This window comes from Rhinolophus sinicus, chromosome 16, assembly GCF_057876585.1.
Source record: "Rhinolophus sinicus isolate RSI-liver-muscle chromosome 16, RSI-T2T, whole genome shotgun sequence".
NCBI classification, from domain to species: Eukaryota; Metazoa; Chordata; class Mammalia; order Chiroptera; family Rhinolophidae; genus Rhinolophus; species Rhinolophus sinicus.
Window position 1 is genome coordinate 76,642,578 of NC_142516.1, and position 25,218 is coordinate 76,667,795.

Sequence of the window (25,218 nt, forward strand, 5' to 3'; positions counted from 1 at the left end):
GGCAGTGCTGGCTGGAGCTAAGTCCTGACTGTCTTGTGTGGGTGTTGTCTCAAGCCCATCGGATGGCTTTATTCATTTAACTTGCCCATTGTGGGCATTTGAATTTATGACCCTTGTCTGAAGTAATTTACTAACTTTTGAGTTATTTTGAAATGCATTTAGTTGTCAAATTAACACACAGGAAAAATTGGATATTTTAGAGCAAATTTATCATGCTCATTGGGGAAATCATTATAATAATCTGTGTTCTATGGTGAGGTCAAAGTTTCATACTTGTAGAAAAAAAGTTTATTATTATTGCTGAACAATAATATAGCATATACCCTTTAGAAATTAGAACTTTTGTCCTACTGATTTTAAAAGCATGGATTTTTAAAAAACAATTTTATTTTATTTTTTATTTTATTTTTTTACTTCTTTTGGTTTCTTGGTTCATTTCTAATATTACTTTGGTCATAAGCCCTATTAAACATGTTTCTCACTTTCCAAATTTTTTTCCTATAGATTGTATGTGATTTTTACAGAAACCATATGTGCCAAGGTAAGATAGGCATTTAAAAAAGAAAGGAAAGCAAATCAGAGTGAGTCCCTTTCAAAAAAATTAATTTGGACTCGGATGAGGGGATTCCTGAGAGATTGCCCAAAAAACAGATAACTGCTGGAGAACTTTTGGGCTACTTCTGTTTGTGCAGTTTTTAAATGTGTTTCAATTATTATGGCGTGATAACGTTTTCAGTTACTAAAAGAGCTGAGCATTTCTGGTTGCTGATTCAACTGATTTTAGCAGAAAACATTCACCTTCAACAATTCTCTTTGAAATATTTACAGAGAAGGAAACAGGTTAATGACAAAGCTGTTGACCGTTACCTGGAGAAGCTAACTCTTGCCTGGTGCTGTTTTATTGCAGCAGCAGCCCCAATTTGAAGGGTTGTTGAGGCTTCTTGTTTAAGCAAGTCTTTGCCAGACTTTTTTTTTTGACTTTTATTTTTATTTTAAGTGTGTTTTTCCAGGACCTATCAGCTCCAAGTCAAGTAGTTGTTTCGATCTAGTTGTGGAGCGCGCAGCTCACAGTGGCCCATGTGGGGATCGAACCGGCAACCTTGTTAAGAGCACCGCACTCTAACAAACTGAGTTAACCGGATGCCCCATTTTGGCAGAATTTTTTTGTTGCATCTTTCTGCTGCATAAATAGGTATTAGAAGTAATGGGTTTTTTGTTTGTTTGTTTGTTTTGAAATGTAGTTTTTGAAGACTGCCTAACCAGTTTCTGCTTGGTAACTGCCCCGAGACCCTCAATGAATGCCAGCAAGCAAATTTAGATCCACAGTGTATTTGATATGCATATCTTTTCTCCAAACAAAATTTGAATTCCACAAACACAAATTGAGTCACTTTCCAAATGTTTGTATATGAGTGGAAGTTTTTGTCCTATCCTTCTGTAACCAATACCATAAAACTTTTGAAGGTCCATGATGCATTTGTTGTACAATTTTAATCCAAAACAAAACTTTATTCTGACTAAACTTGTAGCTGTGGAGAGATACCAAACTCATTTCCATTGATCAGTACAATATGTTTGTACCAACCAGATCTAAAAACTGTATAAAGGAGTGCCATGCTGTAAAGACCTTATTATAGTTGTAAACACAAGTGCAGCTGTTACAAATCTAGCAAAACCTCAGATTAAACAATTTAAAATTTACTGAAGATGACATTCCAGACCCATTTTTCATAATATAAACACTCTGGGACATGCCTTTGAAATGAGTGGGATTGTCATTAATATTAATGCCACTGAATTCAAGGCTGGGAAGTCATTGCTTTTTGAGCTTTATTTTCACTCCTAATTTTAGAATAAAATATGCTTTAAAAAAGCCTGAAGTATGGCATGTTTATTCATAGCCTGAAAAAAATTTGATCCTGTTGCTTTTGAATTGTAGGAATGCAAAAATATGGTATTAGTATTTTATTCATTCTTTATGGTCTTTTGACGTAAATGAGTTTGTTAGAATTAAATTTAGCAAAAATTAGTTGTTAATGTAATCCAATTGCATTGGTCAATTAAAAAAATAAAAAGACACTAAAAATAGTTGATATTTTAAGATTGTATTAATTTGATATTTTAGCTGTATTTAAGGAAATAATTTTATTTTAAATGATTCTGAGCACATTTTTTGTGGTCGTCTTTCAGCTAGATGAGGGTGGGACAAACTTTCAAAATCTGCACCTTTCTAATTTGTTTTTCTCCTCATTTTCTACTTGGTGGGATGACTGGTGAGGTGTCAGTTTGACAATATAGTATTTTCTAGAGGTACATTCTGTGCTCTGATTTCCTACAAAACCTTGTATTATTTTTGTCAAATTTAAGAGTATAAAGGGTCCACTAGAAGTTCTTTGAATGAACTGGGCCAAATCATTTCAGGGTGGGGGACAGGGCGGTCGTTTTGTTTTTGTTTGCTTGTTTATTGGTGACTGCATTTTAAAATTTCATTTGCCTTTCCTGAATTTCTTCACTAGACTTTTGGGGAAGCCTCTAAATTGGGTAACAGAGCAATTAAATGACTGTTGATAAACTGTCCTTAGTCCTTGATTAAAAAGAGGCAACATTTATCAAAAGATAGTTGAATTTCTCTTATTTACATTTGTTCTTTAATTTTTATTAAATATTTTTCTGATCAGGAGAAGTGAAGCCAACCATTGTCGAGTATCATGTTGCAACCTAAAGTTGGTAATTGTGGAAGCACATAACTATTATGGTAATCCCTTATTCAGAAGAACTTGGGATATTTCCATCAGCACAGAAGACGGGTATGCATTGACTACTGCTAATACTTTTTTCTCCTCTTCCTTTCTTTCCTTTTCCTTTTTTTTTTAAGTGTTCATAGAGTTTTCTTTTAATTCTTTTGGCATTTACATAAAATTTTATATTTTGAGAATGTAATCTGGGCAGGTATAAATAAATATCCCCTTCCTTTCGTGATTCAAAATGTATTTGCAACCATCCTAGGCGTTTCCTTCATTGCCATCTATTCTATTCTACCTCTGATTTTCTATCTTCTGTTTACTATATTCTCTTTCTTGGTTTACTCCCTGCTTTTGGTGGAGCACATCCTCTAGTATCTTTTTCAAATGGTGTATGGAGGTAAATTATTTCTGGTCACACTTGTCTGAATATAGAATTCCAGGTTGGAAATAATTTTCCTTCAGGATTATGAAAGCATTGTTCAGTTTCCTTCTACCTTCCAGTGTTTTTACATTTTCATGATGATGTACAATTGTGTGCTTCTCTTTTCATCCACTGTGTTGGGCACTTGGTTAGCTCTTCCAATCTGGAAATTCTTGTATTTTAGTTCTAGGAAAATTTTTGTTGGTTATATCCTCCCCTCCATTTTCTTTGGAGCTCCTTTATTTGCAGTTTGACTTTCAGGACTGAGCCTCTGATTTTCTTATTTTTCTCCTGTTTTCCATCACATTGTCTTTTTGCTTGACTTTGGAGACATTTTTCAACTTTAAATTATTTCTTTTCTATGGTTTTTCATTTCTGCTATTGTATTTTTAATTTTAAGACCATTCTCTGAATTTTTTTTGTTAATATTCTCTCTTAGTTTCATGAATATAGTAGTATTTCCTCTCTGCTGTAAAGATATTAATGTTATGACTTTTTACAAAAGTTTCTAAAATGTCCTCCCCATCCCCTTCATCCCTCATATGACTTTCATGTTGCTTTTTATCTGTATATTTTGGTTTCTATCTTTGATGTTAGAGGTTTCCTCAGATGTCTGGTAATCAGTCCTTGTTTGTCTTCTTATATTTAGAACAGGGAACTAAAAAACTGAACAAGTGCATGGGAGACACTTAAGTGACTTTTAGATTCTCATTAAAAAGATCTGGTGGGCTGAGTGTTGGGGAACCCTCTCATGTCAGTATCTCTAGCTCTTTACTCTTCAGCTTATTGAGTTGCTTGTCATCTATAAATCAGACTATGACTGTTCTAGGGCCTGAGTGTGGTTGAAAACTCTGCGGGGTGGGGATGTTTCAGCGTTCAATATTCCAGTTTACACATTTTTGTTTAACCCCTGACACCCCTCCCCCATTCGTGGAGCTGTAGCCCTGCTCTCCATGTGTCTGTTGACTTCTGGTCCGGAGACCCTCTGCTTTATCACCTCCAAAGAATAAACCACTTCTTTTGGGTCAGGTTGGGGGTGGGGCTGCCAGGAGTTGGAATGGACACCTGGGGACCTAACTGCCTCTTAGATACACTTTAAACCAGTTGACCTAATTTTAGGTCCTCCTTCGTGTTTATTTCCAGATGTCCCAGATATCCTCATTTCCTGATCCTGTTGGGGGTCCAATGATATAAAACGGGATTTAAAATGGGCTGCTTTTAGCTTTCCCATTGTCCCTCTCGGATTCAGTTTTCTCCAGTCTATTAAATCAGTTACTACTTGTTTATCTGCTTTCTAGCTTTTGAAATTCTGTTGGTTTTCTCCTTTTCTATTCTCCTCATCTTTGTAAGTTTATGCCTTAAAAAATAAAAATTAATTTATTGTCATTTTAGTAAGGCTTCAGGAAGGAATGTCTGTGTTCAATTTGCCATCTTTATCTGGAAATTCCTCTGAAAAACAAGCCCCCTTTTTATCTTTTAATGATTTAATTTTTAAAGTTTAAACTTCATCCCTCTCTGTATTCCCCTGAAAATGGCTAGCTGGTTATTTCAAACCATTATTTTGGAAGTTCAGATTCATATCTAATAACTAATCAAGTGAGATTATCAGTAGTGATATTTCTAAATGCGTCTATGCTACCAGCATGGTATTCCATTCTGTGTACTGCACGTCTGGTAGGTGGATAATGTTATTAATTTATTGAATGAACATGTATTAGATGGCTGCTCTGTGTATAACATCGCATGTACCAAGCTCTATTCTAGTAGTGGACTACTAAATAGGAACAGTGTAGGCTGGAATACCAAAAAGACATGTTAGGAAAGGATTCAAATAGTCTTCTATAACTTTGGATTGCTGTGATATCGTAGCTATAGACAGTTCAGTTGAAATGTAAAGCAAACAAATCTAGATGCTCTTTTTGAACAAGAGTATCAAAAATCTTAACAGGTAGATCTTAACAGGTAGAAGCTAAAGCTATAGAAGTGAATGGACTGGTCCATGCAAAGTGAGATGAAAGGGGGCATTGAAGGGTGTTTGGACCTTCTAGGCAGATTGAAGGAGTGCTCTGCAGAGTTTACCCTTGCATAAAGTGCAAGTAAAATGAGGGTAAGCATGGAGAAGCTTCTGGGAACATTATTTGTACTAAAAGATTTAGGAAACAAACCTTTTTGTATTAAAAACACTGCTCCCTATCTCTTAGAGAATATTCACCCCAGTTATAGAAGTACTGACGTGTAGAGAGAGTTGACGGTCTGAGTGATAGCCTGAGTGATTGTGATCAGTGTAGATAGTAGACTGGGTAAGGCCAGGCCTGGAGGAATTATTGCTTGGAGTGGAACCTGGGAAGATTAAAATACAGAAGTACAGGGTTCTTGTATTAGGGAAGAGATGTTTGGTGATGTGAATTAAAATGGGTTTGATGTGTGTTGGGGCTCCTCTTGACCACTCCCAGGTTTGTTTTTTTACATTTTTTAAAAAAAATATGTTTTTCAAAAATATAGTTTTTAAACTTGTATTTACTTAATGTGTTTTTCCAGGACCCATTAGCTCCAAGTCAAGTAGTTGTTTCTGTCTAGTTGTGGAGGGTGCAGCTCACAGTGGCCCATGTGGGGATCGAACTGGCCATGGCAACCTTGTGGTTAAGAGCACCGTGCTCTAACCAACTGAGCTAACCGGCCGTCCCCACTCCCAGGTTTGATGATTCACTAGGGAGACACAGAATTCAGCATATAGTTGTACTAGTGGTTATGCTTTGTTACAGGGAAAGGATACAAAGCAAAATCAGTAAAAGGAAAAGGTTCATGGAATGACGCTCAGGCTCAAGCTTCTAAGAGTCCTTTCCCTGTGGAGTTACATAGGACACACTTAATTCTTCCAGCAGAACTGTGACAACATGTGTGAAATGTCATCCATCAGGGAAGCTCGTTAGAGATTCAATGCCCAACGTTTTTATTGGGGGCTGGTCATGTAGTCATCCTCTGCTTAGCAGGTACCAAAATTCCAGACCCTCAGAAGAAAAGCAGATGTTCAGCATAAATCACATTTTGTACAAACAGTTTAGGCACAGTAAGTCCCTCTTAGCAGTTAGGGAGGTGGAACTCTCCCAGTATCCAACTTCCCAGACTCTAGCCAAGGGCCAGCCTTACAAGCTGGCCTTTCTAAGGAGAGCAGTGTCAGGCTTGCTATGTTAACTCTTTTCTGCACAATCGTTTTAGGAGGTCTGAATCTATGTTAGACGGCCAAAGCTAAATTTAACCTTGGTAAATTTCAGAGGTTAAATCCTTACTCAGGTGTAAACTGGTGGTGTGATAAGAGTGGACACAAAACTAAGCCTAAGTAGAACATTATAAATTTAGGGTGAGAAATATAGTCCATGGAATACTGGAACTCATGATAAGAAAGCTAGTTAGGGAAGGGACAGTGGAGGGTTGAGTTATGGACTGAATTTTGTGTAACAATCTCCCACCCGCCCTGCAAATTCATAGGTTGAAGCCCAGTGTGGCTGTATTTGGAGATAGGGCCTTTACAGGGGTGATTAGTTTAAATGAGATTGTAAAGGTGGGGGCTCTAATCTGATAGGATTGGTGGCATTATAAGCAGAGGAAGAGAGATCTTTTTCTCTCTGCATGTACACAAAGAAGAGGTCATGTGAGCACAGAGGAGGAGGTAGCCATCTATAAGCAAGGAAGAGGATCCTCTCCAGGAACCGAATAGTCCAGAACCTTGATCGTGGGCTTTCCAGCTTCTAAAACTGTGAGAAAATAAATTTGTGGTGTAAGCCACCCCAGTGTATGACTTTTTGTTATGGCAGCCTGAGCAGACTAAGACAGGTTGAGATCAGACTAGGACCTCAGCTTTATTAAGGTGAACTCTTTGTGGAGCAAGAGACTACTAACACGGTGCTGTGTTTTTGTTTTTGTTGTTTTCTTGGTATTTTGATTGTTTCTCTTTTTGTCTGCTTTTTAAATTTAGCTAACTCACCCACATACTACCCTTTTCTAGTTAGCACAAGTTTTTAGATCTGTGCCCTCCAATACCATAGTCAATAGCCATATTTTATGCAAATTTAAATTAATTAAAACTAAATAAAATAAAAAATTCAGTCCCTCAGTTGCACTAGCCAAATTTCATTGTTCATTAGCCATACATGGCTAGTAGCTATGATACTGGATGGCATATATACAAGGTGTGATAAAAAGATGTGGTGAATGTTTAAATAAAAAATGTATTGTAGTAAAAGACACATTGCCATTAATCTCCCTCAAAATACTCCCCCTCACTTTGAACACTTATCCCATCATTCTTGCCACTTTCTGAAGCAGTTCTGAAAGTCCTCTTTTGTGAGTGTCTTTAGTTGCGCTGTCGTAGCTGCCTCAATGTCCTGAATCATTTTGACTTTGGGGAAAAGCCAGAGGTTACATGGTGCCAGATCCAGTGCATAAGGTGGATGAGGACATACCGTGATGTTTTTATTTGACAGAAACTGCCGTACCAGAAACAATGTGTGACACGGAGCGTTGTCATGATGGAGGATGATTTATGGCACACTTTAAAACATACCTTCTCTCAAAAATAAACATGGGGGATTACATTGAACTAAAAAGTTTTTTCACAGCAAAGAAAACCATCAGTAAAACAAAAAGGAATCCTACTGAATGGGAGAAGATATTTGTCAATGGTACATCTGTTAAGGGGTTAATATCCAAAATTTATAAAAAACTCATTGACCTGAACAACAAAAAAATAAACATGGGCAGAGGTCATGAAGAGACATTTCTCTAAAGAGGACATACAGATGGCAAACAGACATATGAAAAAATGCTCAACTTCACTAATCATTAGAGAAATGCAAATAAAAACCACAATGAGATACCACCTCACTCTGGTCAGAATGGTTATCACCAATAAATCAACAAACAAGTGCTGGCGAGGATGTAGAGAAAAGGGATCTCTCATGTACTGCTGGTGGGATTGCAGATTGGTGCAGCCACTATGGAAATCAGTATGGAGGTATCTCAAAAAACTGGAAATGGAACTACCTTATGACCCAGCAATTCCACTGTTAGATATCTACCCAGAGAAATCCAAAACACTAATTCAAAAAAATTTATGCACCCCTATGTTTATTGCATTGCTGTTCACAGTAGCCAAGACATGGAAACAACCGAAATGCCCATTGGTTTATGATTGGATTAAGAAACGTACATTTGTACAATGGAATATTATGCAGCCATAAAGAAGAATGAGATGTTACCATTTGCAACGATATGGATGGACCTAGAGAGCATTATGCTAAGTGAAATAAGTCAGACAGAGAAAGACAAATACCATATGATCTCATATATGGAAATCTAAAGAACAGAATAAATGAACAGGCTAATCAGAAACAGTCTCAGAGATACAGAGAGAAAACTGAGGGTTGCTAGATGGGAGGGGGGTAGAGATGGGGGAGAAGGTGAGGGGATTAGAAAGCACAATTGGTAACCACAAAATTGCCACCAGCATACAAAGGACAGTTTGGGGAGTATGATCAATAATGTAGAGATTTTGCAGGGCGTCAGATGGGCACTTGTGAGGGAGACCATTTCATGGACGGTGTAGATGGTTGAGCACTGCACTGTACACCTGAAGCTGACGCTGAATAGTGATGGGTGTCGACTGTGGTTTAATATATGTGTGTGTGTGTGTGTGTGTGTGTGTGTATATATATATATATATATATATATATATATATATATATATATGTCACAGGATGTGGAGTGCAGCGCAGGGAATAGGGTCAGTGGAACTGGCGGCTATGTGTGATGTCAGGGGTGGTATATGGGGGGAGATGGGTTGTCTCTTTGTGAGGGGTGTAAATGTTTATTACATTGTTTTGTACACCTGAAACTAATAATAAAAACAAAAAATACCCCCCAAAACCACACACCTTCTCTCAACTGTAGCTCACACCTAACTGACTGCAGCAAACAAGTTGAAACTTGTCACACACTCTTACTAAGGTTCGATGTGCCACTTCCCATATTGAAGATCCCTGCCTTTTCATTGGGTGGTATTTGGCAGCAGTGTTCACCATATTTTGTGATTACACCTCGTATGTAGATAGAACAACATTGACTTTTTTTGCAGAAAGTTTTGTTTGGCAGCACTTTCCTAGATAGTTGCCTCACAACCCTCCCTATTTATTTTCTGTTTCAGTGGTTCTAAACTTTTCCGGGTTCAAAGCATACTTATGAATACTAAAATGTTTGGTGGGCATCCTTAAAGATTTTTAAAGAAGAACACTAAAAAAATGAATAACAATAACTGTTGAAACTGCTGAAGTATATACAATATGTCAAACTGAGTCTAATACAATATCAGCGATTATCATGCTGTTCATTTGGTCGTGCTTCTATAGTATGTGCCTTTAGAGGAAATGTTTTCTACTCCTACTGAACTTGCTCATATATTCGTAGGACAAAGAACTTGGGTAAGCACAGCTTTGTTCTCTGACCCCTGCTTCCCTGTTTTACTCTACTGGATGTTTGCTCTGCTCTCTCCTGGAGGTGATAGGTATAGATGCTTTAGAAGGAAGCACCAGTAACTGGGCTGCTCTACTGAGCACTGACTGGTCTGAGGAATCACAGGTCAAGGGGAGGTCAGTGAAAGTGGCAAACAATCTGGCATTATCTGCAACAGGTTGTTACCTGAGATAATAAAAAATATAACATTGGTCAGAAGGGTCATAGTTCTCCCTGGTACCTGCCTCACCAATCCATGGTGTCATAAGTGGGAGCTGTTCTCAGGAATCCTCACTTCAACCCTGTGAAGTAGGTTAATTATTCCACTCCTGAAACCAAGTGAAGGCGGCACTCAGAAATTTCGTATAATTTTCTTTGAGTCACCAAACTACTGAATAGAGATGCTGGATTCAAACCTTTCCATTGGCCTTCACAGCTTGTGTTTTTTCCACCATCATGCAGCTGGCCTTAGCCCCTTCTCCTCACTGGGTCGGAGCAGCTCTCCCAAAGCTGTGTTCTAGGTGAAAGGGATTCTTTGTAAATTCCACGCACATGTAATTCAGGGTAAACACTGGATGACCTGAAGGGGATGTTTTGTTTTAAAAGATTGTTATTTTTATTTTAATTGAAAACACAGAAAAAAATTTGAAAAAAGGAAAAATCACTCATAATACCAGCATTTGTTTTGGAATCATTAAGACTTTTCCTGTGCTTATACAGACATATTTTAACAAAAATATTATCATGCTAGTATACATATGTTTGCTGCTTCCTCATTTGATTTAAGAATTTAGGATGAATACAAGTCAGTCAGGAATAGTTTTTGTGCTGTTAACTGTTCTGTTACTTTAAAAGTGTATGGTTTTTTGTTTTTTTTTAATGGCTAATGTTATACCCACCTTAACCACTCTCCTTCATTTTAGTCTCTGGATCTATTTTTTCTTTGTATGGTGTTACTAACAAATAATTGCAAGAGAGGAACAAAGTCTTATATTTGGTTACACTCAGCACCAAATAATTCCAAATATTGCTTTTTCCTGAAGATAGAAAGAACCCACTCTGATACTGTGTTTGTTCTTCTCATCCTCCCCTGTATTGATTTCTCTTCCATTTCATTTAATTTAACCTCAATACCAGCCTTGTTTTCTGCAGACCTTGGCCAGCTGCTGTGGTATCTTTGCCACGGGCTCTCCCTCCAGCCCCCAGTTAGTGATGTGTCTCTTGGCAGGGAATGGCCATGATGGTGGTCTTCTCAGTTGACTCAGGAGCACCCCAAGTCAGCAGTAATATTTGGCATAACAAGTACCAGGGTGGGATAACCACACATCCCTGGATTGGGATTTAAAAGTTGTCAGTTGTCCTGTGAGCTGTGGTTTAGTGATCAACTTAAGCAAGAGATTGAATTTATTTCCTGCAGGCTTCTTTTTCTTGGTCATCGTCTGACATTACTGCCTTATGATTATCTGTCTTACTCCTTTTTATTATCATTGGCTAAAGTTTTCCTTTTAGTCATTTTACTTTGGTCATTTTTTTCTCCTCTTTCCTATTTCTGAATTCCCCTGACTTCTTTTTTTTTTTCCTTAATCTGAATTAGCTTTATGCTAACGAGATATTCCTTCTGCCTGCATCTAATCTAGTTTTTCATTGGAGAGGGACAGGAGGATGAGGTAAGGAAGGTGGAGGTAAATATGCCGTGTGCTGATTGTTTAATATAAAACCAGATATTGAGGAACCTAATTCCTTTTTGGTTCTTTGTGTTTGGGAAACCATAAGAATCAGCCAGACACTAATATCAAGTGGCTTTTGTGTGTAAAGCCTTACGAAAGGATAGTCTCCACTTCCCAGGAGATAGGATGCATTGTGGGAGAAAGGACCAGCCCATGTAGAAGGTGCAAGAAAAACACTCCAGCGAAGATAAAACAACATAAGAAGCTGCGATATCAAGAACATATCCATTGTGAATGGATGATGGATAAAAATGGAAGGACTTTCAGAAGATGAGTTTGGAGCATACAGAGATGTTTATGTTGGTGATAAACAGGCTACCCTGTTAGTAACTAAGGGAGAACCTATTCTGGGGCTTAGAAAACAAGGTGTTTCCAGAAGACAATTAAACATGGATAACAATTTCAGTACAGAATTAGACAGCTTTTTACTAAAATGTGGTCTGATTTGGGTATTTATTATATCTAACCTTATATCTAGCAATAAATAGTTATTAATGAAGCACTTAAAGGGATATACAGATGAAACAGATAGAATTTCCTATAATGTTTGTGGGGACAGAACCCCAAAAAGCAGTTTCCAGGCTCTCGGCCTCACATAGACAGGTGCTGGCTCAGGTAGTAAATGGCCATCAACTGTGATTGCATAGCCATCAGCTGTGGCTAGTTGGCCATCAGCTGTAACCAGCGAGCCACTGACCACTAATATAACTGCTGTGGCTAGGCTAGCAGAAAAAATGGGGGCTAGCAAGAAGATGGTGGCTGAGCCTGCAAGCGGAGCAATGAGGGTTGAGAATTATATGACTCCTGTTTCCTGTTTTTCCAACCCAGCCACCAGCGAGAATATAGTGGTATGACTCCCCCATCTATGGCTCCATGGGTGTTCCTTTTTGGCCTCACCATGTCCTGCGTTCTTATGTGGGGAGCGGGACCAGAGACCTCGCAGGCCTCCCCGCACGACAAATGGTGCAGCGAGCAGGGTCTCCCGCATGACAATGTTTTTCATCTTTGGGGAAATCCTAGTTGAAACTGGAGAAGTCTCAAGTTTAATTATTGCTCATTGCAAATTATAGGGAGTTTGATATTATCCAGTTAAAAATGCAGTAGATTTTAGGAACAAGTTATTAATTGACCTCAGTTCTGTACATTCTTGTTGCTTTGCAAGAGCACCATTAAGGTTAAAATCACGTTAAAAGTAGGGTAAATGGAGTGTGCCTGTAAGGTCAGACTAACACTGTGTTTTTTCTTGTCAGCGCTTGATAGAAAAAAACTAGGAACATGACTACAATTAGGATCTTCCTCAAAACCACATAGTGTTTTTAAAGCGTGGAACCAAAATGTGGAATCACCGTGTTTCGTAGCACTCGGAACTCCGTGTGGTGTTACCGTGTGTCTGTGCTGTCCTGATGCAGCGTGTGGATCGCATGGCGGTGCGAGAATGGTTCTTACATCTGAGCGACATACGTTGCTTGTCTGCACAGAGAGTATCAGTTCCGAATCAACCAAGTAAAAGAAAACTAGGGCAACGATGATTTTGCCAGTTTGTTTTTACTGATTTTTTATTTTGGATGATTATAGTTCTTGTAAAGGCAGCTGAGTGAACCTAGAAACTAGAGCCAAGAACGAATGGGTGGGTAGTCCGCCTGTTCTCTACCACAGGGTCTGCTCACTTCTCCCGGGAGAACCAGTGCGAGTTCTCCCTGGGTATAACACTTTGTTCCCTTAACGTAACTGTTGTCATGATTAACTTCCCTCCCCTCCTCGTTTCTTCAATTAAACGTCCACAGGTCAATTAAAACGCTGTTGTCCTTGGCTCAGTCCTTCCTGTTTTCTCATCCTCCCTGGATTATCTCATTGCCAGGTTTTAATTGCCTTCTGTGTATTGATGGAGCTCAGCTTTATGTCTTTAGCTCAGATCTGTCTCTTAGCCTTCGTACGTATATAGCCCATTACTTATTGGACATTTTCACTGGGATGCCCATATATTGTGAATGGATGATAGATAAAAATGGAAAGACTTTAAGACAGAGATGAGTTTTGAGTATATAGACATGTTTATGTTGGTGATAAACAGAGCTATACTGTTATACTCAACATATTTCTAACCTTACTCCTTTGTTTCCTCTTTTAGTCCATGGTGGTACCATTTACCTAGTTCCCTAATCAGCCACCTGCGCACCATCCTAATTCCTCCGTATTCCTTTTTTGGCACATTCAGTCACACTAAATATTGTGTACTCTTGTCTCTTAAGTATCTGTCATATCGAGGCACTTTTCTCTATTCCTTCATGCTGCTAGATTAGGCCTCGGTTACTAGAAGATGTCTTCCATGTTATCGTATGGTCTTCCTGTCTTCCCTTCCAGTCCATTATCTACGCTGTTTCTGTGTGGTCTTTCTAAAATACAAATCTGATTATATCACTCTTGCGATAAAAATTCTCCAATGGTTTCCCATTGCTCTTAGAATAAAGTCCGTTCCTTACTGCAACTCATAAGGTCCTTTCAAATCTATCTACTGTGTGGGGACAGAGCCCCAGAAAGCAGTTTCCAGGCTCTTGGCCTCACATAGAAAGGTGCTGGCTCAGGTAGTAAATGGACATCAACTGTGATTGCATGGCCATCAGCTGTGGCTAGTTGGCCGTCAGCTGTAACCAGTGAGCCATTGGCCACTAATATAACTGCTGTGGCTACGCTAGAGAAGGAGAAGAGAGAAAGAATGGGGGCTAGCAAGAAGATGGTGGCTGGGCTGGCAAGAGTGGATTGCAGAGAGGAGGATGCTGCCAGTGAAAATATAGTGGTATGGCTCCCCTACCTATGGCTCCGTGGGTGTTCCTTTTTGGCCTCACCATGTCCTGCGTTCTTATGTGGGGAGCGGGAGCAGAGACCCCGCAGGCCGCCCTGCATGACATACTGCTTGCCTTGGTCACGTTTACTTTTACAGCCTGAAGTGTTCGCCTAACGCTTATCATTTATGACACTTTCTTTTTTTATGAGAAACAAGAAATTTTATCATGGTCTCTTGTCCATTAGAAAACCCTGCCAGGTCTGTGTGCCCCTCTTCCTACAGATACATATTGCAGAAGGTAGTGTAATAGTTGGCAAATTCTTTCATAATCTAGAAGTTATATTTGATGTGTTTTTCTTCTTTTTGGTGAAAAGAAAAGGTTTATTCAAAATGCCAGCATTCTGGGACAATGGCAGACTCATGTCCAAAGGCCATCTCCCTGTTCCTAGAATGGGCAGAAGGTTTTACAGATACACAAGAAGAACAAAGGAGTTGGCCAGACAGGTCCAGGTCTGACATTGCTTCCGGGGTCTGATCTGTTTTAAAATAATGTTGTCTCCAGACTCCAGACCCTGACTTGGCCATCGCAGCCTGGGGCTTTCTGGGTCACCGGTAAAAACTGCAAGGGAGTTGCCAATTGGATTCCGGTGCGCGGGCGTTTGAGGATTAAGAAATTTCTTTTTTCAGGTTAGGATTCTGTTGATTAAATGGATTAACGAGGTACCAGGATGACAATTAAGTTGACGAACTTTCCACCATGCACTTATGTTACGGGAGTCTCGGCTCTTCTTGCCTACGCAGTGAAGAATTAAAGGCCAGCAAGCTGATTAGTATGCAAGCAGGGTTTATTAGTGATATGTTCTCGGGGAAGAGAACAGGCATAGCTGAGGTGGGAGAGAGAGAGTGAGACAGAAAGATCTGCCTGGAGTGGGGGGGGAGAGAGAGAGAAAGCTTGCCAATGGGCGAGAGAGCTGGCTGAAAAAAACAAGGTGGGGGTGTCTGTTTGATGTTTTAATTGCAAACTGTAGAGAGCCTATGTCATTCAAGGTCTCTGGTCCCACCCTCGCACAAGAAAGCAGGACATAGTGAGGCCAAAAAGGAACACCAACAGAGCCATAGATAAGGGAGTTGTGGGGACAGCCAGGAGTGCAGTTTCCAGGCCCTCACATGGAAAGGTGCTGGCTCACGTAGTAAATGGCCATCAACTGTGATTGGAGGGCCATCAGCTGTGGCTAGTTGGCCGTCAGCTGTAACCCTTGAGCCATTGGCCACTAATATAACTGCCGCGGCTGCGTTGGGGAGTGGAGTCGAGGAGAGTCGTCAGTTGGTTGGCAGAGAAGCTGACAGAAGGTCGCATGTCTTGTGAATCCAGCCTCCAGTGAGACTATAGCGGTATGACTCCCCAACCTATGGCTCCGTGGGTGTTCCTTTTTGGCCTCACCATATCCTGCGTTCTTATGTGGGGAGCGGGAGCAGAGACCCCGCAGGCCGCCCCGCGTGACAGGAGTCATACCACTATATTCTCACTGGCGACTGGGTTGGAGACACAGGAAGCAGGAGCCACATGGTCCACAATCCGCAGTCCACTTCTCTGTCAACCAACCCACCTGTCGGGGTGGCCTGCGGGGTCTCTGCTCCCGCTCCCCACATAAGAACGCAGGATATGGTGAGGCCAAAAAGGAACACCCACGGAATCATAGGGGAGTCATACCACTATAGTCTCACTGGCGGCTGGGTTGGAGACACAGGAGGCAGGAGCCACACTATCCGCAACCCGCCGTCCACTTGTCTCTGCCAAACAATCTCACTTGCTATCAATCCATTTCTCTGCAATCTGCAATCCACACTCCACCGCTTGCTACCTCAGCCACCATCTTCTTGCTAGCCCCCATTTTTGTGCTAGCCAATGGCTCAAGGGTTACAGCTGACGGCCAACTAGCCACAGCTGATGACCCTCCAATCACAGTTGATGGCCATTTACTACGTGAGCCAGCACCTTTCCATGTGAGGGTGAGAGCCTGGAAACTGCACTCCTGGCTCTGTCCCCACAACTCCCCTACTTACTAGCTGCAATCTGCCCTGCTAACTGCAATCCGCGCTTCTCTGCCAACCAACAAACCCCCCAGGGTAGCTACGGCAGTTATATTAGTGGCTAATGGCTATCTGGTAACAGCTGATGGCCGCTCAGCCATAGCGGATGGCCATCTAATAACTAAGCCAGCACCTTTCCACGTGAGGCTGAGAGCCTGGAAACTGCTCTCTGGGACTCTGTCCCCACAGCCTATCTACTGAGCCTGACTCAAGTAAAGTGATGGAGATGATTAGATGTTAGCACAGCCTGTCGTTTTCTCCAGAAGAGGTAGTAAAGAACCTAAAATGTGCTCCATTTGAAGCAGTTACCCAAACATGCCAACAGGGGTTTGCTGTAGGGTGTGGACGTTACGTCTCCCTAAGAGAGTGGGATTCCTGAAAGTCTTGGGAAGAAAGTAATGAAGGAAGGAACAAAGGAAGGAGTGTCACTAGTGGAGGGATAAAATGGTGAGGTCAAACTATAAAAGCACGAGTAGGGTAATTCTTTGACTGGTCTCTACCTCTAGGTGCCCGAAAATGTTTTCTTCATTATTAAAAAGAAGTCAATGAGGGCCACACCTAGAGAAGGGAGTAATCCCTGATTTTGGCAAGATTCTAAAACAGTTGCTTTATGTTTTGTTAGTCTATGCTTTGACTACTGACAGGTCCTCTTGGCTCAGCCTTTCACACCCGCTGTTCCCTCTACCTAGAACATTCTACCTACTGTTCACTTGAGGAATCCCCACGTATCGTTCCGGTCTCTGTCTCTGGAAACCTTCCTTGGCACGGCAGGGTTTGTTCTGCTGAGTCTCCTGAATGACAGGAACTTCTCATACTGTAGTTTTCCTTTATGTTTTAAGTTCAGTGACGGTGGCTAATGTTGCCATTTGAAATGAAAGGGATTTTAGGAGTTTTTTTCAAGAGGATTAACGAGAGTCACAAGATATTTCTCTACTCCTGAAACCACTAAAGCCACGAGTTGTCTTTGAACCTAATTACAATTTTGAAATATTTCAGACAGAACATACTGTAAGGTATTCTGTGAACGAGATTGCTGCTCCAGGTCCGTTGTGAGTGTCTTGCATGTGAATGCCAGTGTTCACGTTTGGTATTCTTTATATTGGTATGTGAGCACACCTGGAAAGCCAACCCATATATGACCTGTGTTGGTTTGGCCAGCTCCATATACCCTAACTGCGTCGTCTTTGCTTTCTGTCTCAACGCCCAAATTTCTGCCTAAATGGTCTCCTTGCCCCCTTAAGCACTCAGCCTCTGCCTTCCCACCTTTTTGAATGGATGTTTCCTTTTACTAAATAAAAGGTATTGTCTGGGACTGTTGTTCCCAGAGACTTTTATATCTGTGCTCAGAGGAGTTTAATATGTTTGAAATATTATAATCCACTGAAGACATATGTCGTGCGGGAGACCCTGCTCGCTGCGCCATTTGTCGTGCGCCGAGGCCTGCTGGCCGCGCCATTTTTCAGGCAGGGCGGCCTGCGGGGTCTCTGCTCCCGCTCCCCACACAAGAACGCAGGAAATGGTGAGGGCAAAAAGGAACACCCACGGAGCCATAGGTAGGGGTGTCATATCACTGGAGGCTGGGCCCACTGGACGCGCGACCTGCCGTCCGCCTTTCCACCAACCGACTGACCGACGACTCTCCTCCACTCTCTCGACTCTGTTCCTCTCTCCTTGGCTCTCCTCTTCTGCTCTCCTCGGCTCTGCTCGGCTCCTCGGCAATCCTCGGCAGTCCTCGGCTCTCCTCTGTAGCCGCAGCAGTTATACCAGCGGCCAATCGGCTAACCGGCCACAGCCGACGGCCAGTCAGCCACAGCCGAGCCAGCACCTTTCCACGTGAGGCCGAGAGCCTGTAAACTACTTTCTGGGGCTCTGTCCCCACAACATATAATTTTGTAATTTATACTTTACTAAAACCCTATTGGAAAATCCAAATGAATTACCTTTGGATGAGGAAGGAAATGTCTTAACAAAGATATGAATTGATAGGGTATCTAAAGTAGCAATAAAAAGGTATATTTCCTTTCAACTATGGTATCTTTTTCACTTTACCAACAATCTTCTTTGTCATTGAAAAGGTAATGGCATTTGGGGGCCTCTGTCCCTGCTATTTTCCCAGCAGTGAAGTCTCCTGATACATTAATTCAGTGTGTCTATATCATGATCCTTATGTCATTTTAAATTGCAGTGCAATATAGAGGGGATTTAATATATTATTCAGTTGACTCAGTGTTTTCAGATTTAGCATGTGCAGTTTTGACCATTGCATTGATCCAAAGTGCCCCTGATATACAGTAAGTTGTAGTTTTGCTGAGACTCATGTTGGAGTAGTGGGTATTGCGAGGCAGGTGTGAGGGCATGAGGCCCTGACCGAGTGAGTTCAACTCACCCCACGGCAGCTTCGCGGTTTACCCATCACCAGAGCTTACTCAGTACTTCTCCTGAAGTAATAAAACATTTTCTAACGGTTTCATAAAAAAAGGCAACTGAGTCCTGTTGTTGAAAGAGAAGAGAAAATGTTAAGGTCTAAGAAATGTTGTTTCTTGGTGTGAACAGTAAAGTTTTGGATAAATTAAAGACTTGAAGTCTAGTTAAATTGTAGTTGTAAACTAAAATGTGAATGAGTGCATGATGGCCATCAAGTTGGTGAACATGTTTCAGAGTACCAACCTCAAGTATTGAACGCGCTAATTAATTTCTAAAATAATCCTTAGTATGTGTAGTTTGACTCCACACTTTTATTTTTTTTATTATTATTTTTTTAATTTTATTTTATTAAATTTATTGGGGTGACAATTGTTAGTAAAATTACATAGATTTCAGGTGTACAATTCTGTATTACATTATCTATAAATCCCATTGTGTGTTAATCACCCAGAGTCAGTTCTCCTTCCATCACCATATATTCGATCCCCCTTACCCTCATCTCCCACCCCCCACCCCCCACCCCCCTTACCCTCTGGCAACCACTAAACTATTGTCTGTGTCTATGAGTTTCTGTTTCTCATTTGTTTGTCTTGTTCTTTTGTTGTTTTTGGTTTATATACCACATATCAGTGAAATCACATGGTTCTCTGCTTTTTCTGTCTGACTTATTTTGCTCAGCATTACTCTCTCAAGATCCATCCATGTTGTCACAAATGTTCCTATATCATCTTTTCTTACTGCCGAATAGTATTCCATTGTGTATATATACCACAACTTCTTTATCCATTCATCTATCGAAGGACATTTTGGTTGTTTCCATGTCTTGGCCACTGTAAACAAAGCTGCAATGAACATTGGAGCACACGTGTCTTTATGTATAAATGTTTCATATTTTTTGGGTAGATACCCAGGAGAGGGATTGCTGGGTCATATGGCAATTCTATTCGTCATTTTTTGAGGAACCTCCACACTGTCTTCCATAACGGCTGCACCAGTCTGCATTCCCACCAACAGTGTATGAGGGTTCCTTTTTCTCCACAGCCTCTCCAACATTTGTTACTATTTGTCTTGTTGATGATAGCCGTTCTGACTGGGGTGAGGTGATATCTCATTGTGGTTTTGATTTGCATTTCTCTGACGATTAGTGATGTTGAGCATTTTTTCATATGTCTATTTGCCATTTGTATGTCCTCTTTGGAGAAATGTCTCTTCAAGTCCTCTGCCCATTTTTCAATTGGGTTGTTTGTTTTGTTGTTGTTGAGTTGCATGAGTTCCTTGTATATTCTGGATACTAGCCCCTTATCGGAGGCACTGTTTGCAAAAATCTTCCCCCATTCAGTTGGTGGCCTCTTTATTTTGTCAATGGTTTCTTTTGCTGTGCAGAAGCTTTTAAGTTTCATATAGTCCCATTCGTTTATTTTAGCTTTTACTTCCATTGCCTTTGGAGTCAAGTTCATAAAATGCTCTTTGAACCCAAGGTCCATAAGTTTAGTACCTATGTTTTCTTCTATGCAGTTTATTGTGTCAGGTCTTATGCTTAAATCTTTGATCCATTTTGAATTAACTTTGGTATGTGGTGACAAATAGCAGTCCAGTTTCATTCTTTTGCACGTGGCTATCCAATTCTCCCAGCACCATTTATTGAAGAGGCTGTCTTTGCTCCATTGTATGTTTTTAGCTTCTTTGTCAAAAATTATTTGTCCATATTTATGTAGTTTTATTTCTGGGTTCTCAATTCTATTCCATTGGTCTATGTGTCTGTTTTTCTGCCAATACCATGCTGTTTTGATTATTGTAGCCCTGTAGTACAAGCCAAAGTCAGGAAGTGTGATACCTCCATTATTGTTCTTTTTTCTTAAGATTGCTTTGGCTATTCGGGGTCTTTTGTGGTTCCAAACAAATCTGATGATTTTTTGTTCTATTTCTTTAAAATATGCCATTGGGATTTTGATGGGGATTGCATTGAATCTGTATATTGCTTTGGGTAATATGGCCATTTTAACTATGTTGATTCTTCCAATCCATGAGCACGGAATATCTTTCCATTTCTTTGTGTCTTCTTCAATTTCTTTCAAAAATGTCTTGTAGTTTTCAGCATATAGGTCTTTCACATCCTTGGTTAAGTTTATTCCTAGGTATTTTATTCTTTTTGGTGCAATTGCAAAAGGAATTGTTTTTTGTATTTCTTTTTCTCAGATTTCATTGTTAGTATATAGGAAGGCAATGGACTTTTGTGCGTTGATTTTGTAGCCAGCAACTTTACTGTATTCGTTGATTGTTTCTAATAGCTTTTTGGTGGAGTCTTTAGGGTTTTCTATATATAGCATCATGTCATCTGCAAAGAGTGATAATTTAACTTCTTCATTCCCAATTTGGATGCCTTTTATTTCTTTCTCTTCCCTGATTGCTCTGGCAAGGACTTCCAACACTATGTTGAAAAGCAGAGGTGATAGGGGACAGCCCTGTCGTGTTCCTGAACATAGAGCAAAGGGCTTCAGTTTTTCTCCATTAATTATGAGATTAGCAGAGGGCTTGTCATATATGGCCTTTATTATGTTAAGGTATTTTCCTTCTATACCCATTTTATTAAGTGTTTTAATCATAAATGGATGTTGTATCTTGTCAAATGCTTTTTCTGCATCAATTGATATAATCATATGATTTTTGTCCTTTATTTTGCTTATGTGATGTATCACATTGATGGATTTGCGTATGTTGAACCATCCTTGTGCCCCGGGGATGAACCCCACTTGGTCGTGATGAATAATCTTTTTAATGCATTGTTGTATTCGATTTGCTAGAATTTTATTTAGGATTTTTGCATCGGTATTCATCAGAGATATTGGTCTGTAGTTTTCTTTTTTTGTGCTGTCCTTACCAGGTTTTGGTATCAGGGTAATGTTGGCCTCATAAAATGAGTTAGGGAGTACTGTCTCTTCTTCAATTTTTTGGAAGAGTTTGTGGAGGATTGGTATTAGATCCTCTTTGAAGGTTTGGTAGAATTCACTAGTGAAGCCATCTAGTCCCGGACTTTTGCTTTTGGGAAGGTTTTGGATGACTGATTCAATTTCGTTACTGGTGATCGGTCTGTTTAGATTTTCCAGTTCTTCATGGTTTAGCCTTGGAAGGCTACATGTTTCTAAGAACTTGCCCATTTCTGCTAGGTTGTTGAATTTGGTGGCATATAGTCCTTCATAGTATTCTTGGATGATCCTTTGTATTTCTGTGGTGTCCGTGATAACTTCCCCTTTTACGTTTCTGATTTTGTTAATCAGTGTCTTCTCTCTTTTTATCCTAGTAAGTCTAGCCAAGGGTTTGTCAATTTTGTTAGTCTTTTCAAAGAACCAGCTCTTTGTCACATTAATTTTTTCTGTTGTCTTTTTGTTCTCTATTTCATTTAGTTCTGCTCTAATTTTTGTTACTTCCTTTCTTCTGCTGACCTTGGGTTTCACTTGTTCTTCTTTTTCTAGTTCTTTAAGGTGTAACATGAGGTTATTTATTTGGGAATTTTCTTGTTTCTTGAGATAGGCCTGTAATGAGATAAATTTCCCTCTTGAAACTGCTTTCGCTGCATCCCAAAAATTTTGGTAGGATGTATTTTCATTGTCATTTGTTTCTATGTATCTTTTGATCTCTCCTCTAATTTCTTCTTTGACCCAGTCCTTCTTTAAAAGTATGTTGTTTAATCTCCATGTATTTGTGTTTTTTCCCTGCTTTCTTTTTACAGTCAATATCCAATTTCAAAGCCTTGTGATCAGAGAATATGCATGGTATGATTTCAGTCTTCTTAAATTTGTTGAGACTGATTTTATGTCCCAATATATGGTCTATCCTTGAGAATGTTCCATGTACACTAGAAAAGAATGTATAGTCTGATGTTTTAGGATGAAGCGCTCTATAAATGTCAATTATGTCCATTTCATCTAATGTGTCATTTAGGGCTACAATTTCGTTATTTATTTTCTGTTTGGATGATCTATCCATAGCTGTCAATGATGTATTTAAGTCCCCTAGTATAATTGTGTTTTGGTCAATTTCTCCCTTTAGTTCTGTTAGTAGTTGCTTGGTGTATTTCGGTGCTCCCTGATTGGGGGCATAAATATTGATGACTGTTATGTCTTCTTGTTGTACAGTCCCCTTCACCATTATGAAATGTCCATCTTTGTCTCTTGTTATCTTTTTCACCTTGAAGTCTGTTTCATCTGATATCATTATGGCCGCACCTGATTTTCTCTGGATACCATTTGCTTGGAGTGTCAATTTCCACCCTTTCACTTTGAGTCTATGCTTGTCCTTGTAGCTGAGATGTGTCTCTTGGAGACAGCATATGGTTGGGTTTAGTTTTTTGATCCAATCTGCTACTCTGTGCCTTTTTATTGGTGAGTTCAGTCCATTTACATTTAGGGAGATTATTGATATGTGAGGATTTCCTGTCATTCTATCTTTAGTTTTCTGGTAAGGCTGTGTCTCCATTGTTTCTTTGCCTTTTTGTTGTTGTCTATTATTTCTGTGTGGTGGTTTTCTATGATGTTTACCTCTGTTTCTTCTTTTATTTCAGTATATATTTCAGTTCTGGATTTTTTTTGAGTGGTTACCCTTAAGTTTATGTAAAAGAAAGTTTGATAATTAGAGTATTCCATTTTCTTCAGCACGCTTACTTTCTCCATTCCCATATTCCGGTTCAGGCCTTTACTCTCCCCCTTTTTGAGTTTTGGTTGCCACAAATTGTCCCTGTTGATGGTGGTCGAATAGCCTCCTTTAGTATTTCTTGTAGTGCAGGTCGTGTATTAGAAAATTCCCTCAGCTTCTGTATGTCTGGAAAGGTCTTTATTCTTCCTTCATATCTAAAGGATATCTTTGCTGGATATATTATTCTTGGCTCATGATTTCTCTCTTTCAATAGTTTGAATATTTGTTTCCACTCCCTCCTGGCTTGTAGAGTTTCTGCTGAAAAATCTGATGATAATCTAATGGGCTTTCCTTTGTAAGTTACCGTCTTCTTTTCCCTGGCTGCCTTGAGGATTCTTTCTTTGTCGTTGATTTTAGACAGCTTCAATACAATGTGCCTTGGAGAAGGCCTGTTGGGATTGAGGTAACTAGGTGTTCTATTTGCTTCTTGGAGTCGAGGGTCCAGTTCTGTCCACAAATTTGGGAAGTTCTCATCGACAATTTGTTCGAATATATTCTCTGTTCCCTTCTCTCTTTCTTCTCCTTCTGGTATGCCCATTATTCTTATATTGCTCTTTCTGATGGAGTCAGAAAGTTCTTGTAGAGTTCTTTCATTTCTTTTAAGTCTCAAGTCTCTTTCTTCTTCTATCTGTGTCATTTCCAGGTTTCTATCTTCGATGTCACTGATTCTTTCCTCCATCTGGTCAACTCTACTACCTAAGCTGGTTATTTCATTCTTAATTTCTTCTATTGAGTTCTTAATCTCCAGAAATTCTATTTGGTTCTTTTTTAAAATTTCAATCTCTTTCGTAAAATGCTCATGCTGTTCTTTGATTGAGTTTCTGAGTTCATTTAACTGCCTAGCTGTGTTTTCTTGTATCTCGTTGAGTTTTTTCAGAACTGCAATCTTGAATTTTCTGTCATTTAAGTCACATATTTCTGTATCTTTAAGTGCCTTCTCTGGAGATTTTTCACTTTCTTTCTGAGCTATCTTGTTGCCTTGGTTATTCATGGCAATTACTGGTTTACTATTTCTCTTCCTAGACATCTACAGGAGTGACTTCTGCAACAGGTTGATAGGAAGAGGTCTTTCCTTTGTTTTCCAGTACTTGTTGGTAGAATGTTTTATTATTTCTCCAACTGCAATTTATTTTTCTTCTCCCACACGGTAGTGCTATGTTTTCTCTGCACTATTCCTGCTTCTCACACAATGGGGGGATTTCCTGGGAGACGGGCTTCTCCTCTGTTAATAGTTCGTCTAGGTCACAGGGTGCAGTGTCCCGGTGGGTATGCGGAGAGCTTTTGATGTTTCAAAGCTCTTCCAGCTCCTGATTTAGAGCCCGTATGTTTCAGCAGTTCTGTTTACTCCTGCAGGGATCCGCCCAGATAGGTGGGGTCAGGGGCGGGGTGAGTTGTGAGAGGTGGCCCAGAGCAATGGCGGCGACCACCACCACAGCCGGTCCTGCTTCCACAGCTCCCTCCCCTTTGCCGGAACTAGTGGGGCTGTGAATTTGTGTTTGTGGGCCACAGTTCTCAAATATAGCAAATTTTCTGTTGTTTTGATCTGATACTGCTACTGTTTCGCTTCTAGCACCGGGCAGGTGGGGGCGGGGCGAGCTCTGGGAGGGGAGGGAGGGGGCGGCTAGTCTCAGTGCCTAAGGCTCCGTTCTCTGCTCGGCAGTGCGGGCTTAAACCACCGTTTTCATCCTTCTTCCCTCAGTGTTTTCTCCAAGGGAGGTCTCTGCCGTGAGCGTTGGGTTCAGCCGTGGTATATGCTGTCCCCTCAGCCCTGTGGAGCCCTGGCGGAGCCCTAGCAGTCCGAGTTCTTACCTCTCCCGAAGCTGCGGTGGCTCCGGG

The 25,218-nt window shown here is 40.3% G+C and overlaps 1 protein-coding gene across 10 annotated transcripts in view; it reads left to right on the plus strand.

Moving 5' to 3' along the window:
• Positions 1 to 25,218, plus strand: part of FANCC (FA complementation group C) — a 262,167-nt gene that overhangs the window by 13,287 nt on the left and 223,662 nt on the right. For 2 of the 10 annotated variants that reach the window (XM_074330247.2, XM_074330252.2), the window contains exon 1: positions 2,678 to 2,807. The exons of 6 other annotated variants lie outside the window; for them this stretch is intronic. In XM_074330247.2, the coding sequence (XP_074186348.2) occupies positions 2,753 to 2,807 (55 nt within the window). In that variant the 5' untranslated portion in view covers positions 2,678 to 2,752. Of the gene's footprint in view, positions 1 to 2,677; positions 2,808 to 25,218 lie in introns of those variants that run through there. 2 more of the 10 variants (XM_074330245.2, XM_074330246.2) reach the window with 2 other exon arrangements.